The sequence below is a fragment of the Olea europaea genome, chromosome 18, assembly GCF_002742605.1.
Source record: "Olea europaea var. sylvestris chromosome 18, O_europaea_v1, whole genome shotgun sequence".
Lineage (NCBI taxonomy): Eukaryota > Viridiplantae > Streptophyta > Magnoliopsida > Lamiales > Oleaceae > Olea > Olea europaea.
The window spans coordinates 31,041,904-31,045,693 of record NC_036254.1 but is presented as its reverse complement, the minus strand read 5'-3'; the positions used below and the strand labels follow the sequence as shown (position 1 = coordinate 31,045,693).

Here is a 3,790-nt window from a genome sequence, read left to right as displayed (position 1 = left end):
TACCGAATGCTTCTGGCAAGTCGAGGGTCTGCAGGTAGGTTGCCATTACTTATGTAATCAGTTATTGGATCCATCCAGGAGGGCTCGTGATCGATGTCCATGACACTTGGCTTTTGAGCTATGCTGGGTTCTGCAACCATCTTGATGTGGACGGTTCTATCGAGTCCATCCACACCCATGAAGACGAGTCTGGATAATGCATCAGCTTTGGCATTATCGGCTCTACCTACCTTCAGAATTTCACAACTTACGAACTGCCTCTGGAGGTCATGTACTTTCAAACAGTATAAGCTCATCTTCTCATCTTTTCTTTCGAAAGACCCCTCGATTTGCTCGACAACTAGCTATGAGTCATTGAAAACTTTGACATGCTCAAACTCAAGATTTTTCGTAAGTTCCAGGGCTATGACAACGACTTCATACTCTACTTCGTTATTGGTAGCCTCGAATTCAAATCTGAGAGCACACTGTATCTCCGAAGTCTTGTCTGGACTTGTGATGATGATGCCGACCCTTGATCCCGAGCTATTGGATGCTCCATCAATAAAGATCTCCCATGTTTTCAAGGTCGTGGTCAGGCCCTTAGCCTGTGTTTCTGAGGATCTCGGAGTAAGCTCTGCTATGAAGTCGGCCAAAGCTTGGGCCTTGATTGCAGGTCGTGGCTTGAACTCAATATCAAATTCGTCGAGTTCAATTGCCCATTTCAACAGTCTTCCTGAAACGTCCGGCTTCTAGAGTATGTGTCTAAGAGGTTGGTTAGTGAGCACAACAATTGGATGTGACTGAAAGTACGGCCGTAATTTTCTGGCAGCTATTACCAAAGCAAGGGCGAGTTGTTCTGCAAGCGTGTATCGTATTTTTGCATCGAGAAGCACTTTAGTTACATAGTAAACAAGTTGTTGAACTCTTTTTTTTTCCTTTACCAAGACACCACTTACTGCATTCTCAGAAACGGCCAAGTATAATAGCAGCGTGTCACCGAGTTCGGGTTTTGTAAGGACTGGGGGTGTTGATAATGTCTGCTTGAGCTTTTGAAAAGCTAAATTGCATTCCTCATTCCAGTCGAACCCTTTATTTTCCCTAAGTAGTTTGAAAAAGAGGAAACACTTGTCCGCTGCTTGGGAAACAAACATGTTCAGTGCTGCTACGCGACCTGTCAACTTCTGAATATCCCTTTTGCACTTAGGGGCCTCCATGCTTATCAGAGCTTGGATTTTATCAGGATTTGCCTCTATTCCTCTGTACGTGATCATAAAACCCAAGAATTTTCCAAATGCCACCCAAACTCACACTTTGCAGGGTTGAGCTTCATGTTGTACCTCCGTAACGTAGCAAATACTTCCTCTAGATCAGAAACATGACTATTCAGTTTTTTGCTCTTAACCACCATATCATCCACATATGCTTCGACTGTTTTGATTACCAGGTGGCAGTACCTCTGGACTTTAATTACCAGTTTTGATTTTGAGGATAACATTTCGAATGAAAGCGATCATGCTTGCATAGCACATTTCGTGTTAACTAGTTGCTCCTCAAAACTGATTAATAGGTTCTCTTTGGCTACGAATAGTTATGTTTGTGATCAGTGCATTGATGCATGCGTGAGTGAACTGATTAGGTGCAAAGCTCATGAACTTAGACTGGAGGGATCACTTGCTACTCACAGTATCTTCACATGCAAAACCTTGACTGCTTTGGACCTCAAGTCTAATATTATACTATTAGATACAGAGGATATTCCTCCTTTTGATCTTCCAAATCTGAAAAAACTTCGTACTCATCTTTTCTATCCTTCAAGTGACCTCTCAGAAAAGCTTTTCTCTAGTTGTCCAGTACTAGAGGATTTAACGATAGAGGGAACTGTAAGAAGTGAAACTAAATTCAATCTTTCCTGTCCACTTTTGAAGAGAATGAAGATACAGTTACAAGCATGGGATTTCGAGGGGCTGAAATATAAATTTGTAATCAATGCCCCGAACCTCAAATACCTGGAGCTTATTGATATGTTTAAAGCAGAATATGTTGTGGACAATCTGACATCTGTGGTTGAAGCAAAACTGAAAATGAGACAGGGGGCTGCAGATGAAATATTTGGCAACCTTGCAGCTGAGCTTCTCTGGGCTTTTCGCAACTTGCAATCCTTATCGATGAACGAAGATTGCTTTGCTGTAAGACTCATTTCTTTTCTCATATCTCTTCTATTCTTTCCTATATATGTCCAATGTTCATATGTTCTTCCATGTATTATTTAATTAGCATGATTTCGGCCTTACATTTTATATAATCGTTAGTAATTTTAAACCAATGAAATCCATGTTACTACAGTCATTACTGCTCTGGGCTCTCTCTTTCTTTTTGAAGGTACTTAATGATCCTGGACGAGGTGAGCTACCTACTTTCAACGATATGAAACGCCTGGAGCTGTTTTTTAATGATCACTGTGATCAGGAAATGATAGCTCCTCTCATAAATGTATGCCCAAATCTAGAATATATCTCATATTATTGAGGTGGAGTAGTTATGAAAAGTTATAGCTATTTTCATTTGAAGTTTTGGAAAGTTTTAATATTTCTTTTAACATGTCTCAAGTAAGCGAGTCTTCCAGGTTATGTTGCTGAACAATCCAGTCTGCTGGGACGTTTTTAACCGAAATCAACTGGGATGTTCATAACAAACATAACCAGAAATAGTGTGGGAATTCTTGTATCCCTAGTTGAAGATATTGAGCTGGATGGGTTAAATGGGAACACATATGAAATGGAAATTGTGATGATGTCAATAAATGTTGCTTGTATTTAAGAACATCAATGACTTTCCTTATGCTTAGTTCAAATTCAGGTGCTGCTTGTTTTCTATGGTAAAAGCATACACTGGGGATACTGGTTTTTATAGATAGTTAACAGTGTGGTCATTTAAAAAAGGGATTTTATTTTATTTTTCTTACATTCTATATTATGCATAGATGTGTGAAATGATACCGGCAAATTTCTTCAGTGAATTGTCTCCTGTAACTTAAGTTTGATATAGTTATGCTTTTACTTTGGATTGAGTGTTGAACACACACACACACATATTACCATCATGTGTTAAAGTTTCTCTTTTCAAATTTGGTACAATTGTACTTCCACTCTAAATGGAGCGGTGTATATGTAAGGTTGGCATTGGGTAAATAGTTGCTTGCTTTTGCATCATATATGGGCAATAAATGCATCATATGCATTAGCAAACCATGTTGCATGTTGTGCATTTTATGCAAATTTCTTTGATTAATATTGTTGTTTCTTGCTCCGGTCATGTCTTTATGCCAAAATGCATGTGACTTGCTCTGATGCACAGACTCTTTAGAATGGTTGAAGTATTTGTGTTGGACACGACACGGGTACGAATATAGGCTGCGTGTCAAATCTTCCAAATTTCAACCGGACACTTCACCATTTTTGTTTCTTTTTCTTTCTTTTCTCTGTCTTCTCCCCCCCCCCCCCCCCCCCCCCCCCCCCCCCCTTTTTTCCTCCTTTCCCTTTCTGTATTGGTGGCTTAGGGCTTGTTTGCATAAAATAAAAATAGGCTTCATATAGTGTTACTTACTGCTCTATTAAGTCTAAATTACAATCTAGTCCATTATTTTCTATTTTATATAATGCTTAGTAATTAACTTCCTATAATTGAAAATTAAGCCTCAAAATTCTATTTTGTTCGTCTTAACCTTTTATTCAATACTCATTTCCTTCTTTGTGAACAATTGATTTTGATCTATTCAAATTGACATCTTGGGTTAGTAAAAAAATTGAAA

The 3,790-nt window shown here is 38.9% G+C and overlaps 1 protein-coding gene across 1 annotated transcript; it reads left to right on the top strand.

Annotated features, from left to right (window-relative positions):
• Nucleotides 1-1,194: 1,194 nt before the first annotated feature.
• Nucleotides 1,195-3,387, top strand: LOC111367012 (putative F-box/LRR-repeat protein At3g58920). Its single transcript, XM_022987690.1, has 3 exons — nt 1,195-1,241; nt 1,370-2,168; nt 2,362-3,387. Exons 1-3 carry the CDS (start codon nt 1,195-1,197, stop codon nt 2,506-2,508), a joined length of 993 nt encoding a protein of 330 aa, XP_022843458.1. The 3' UTR covers nt 2,509-3,387.
• The last annotated feature ends 403 nt before the right edge of the window (nt 3,388-3,790 follow it).

Bases quoted from the DNA above. Each gene is read 5' to 3' on its own strand.
- LOC111367012 (XM_022987690.1), top strand. From the start codon at position 1,195: ATGCTTATCAGAGCTTGGATTTTATCAGGATTTGCCTCTATTCCTCT. The intron at 1,242-1,369 runs GTACGTGATCAT...ATGACTATTCAG, and splicing joins GGATTTGCCTCTATTCCTCT to TTTTTTGCTCTTAACCACCA. The intron at 2,169-2,361 runs GTAAGACTCATT...TTCTTTTTGAAG, and splicing joins TGAACGAAGATTGCTTTGCT to GTACTTAATGATCCTGGACG.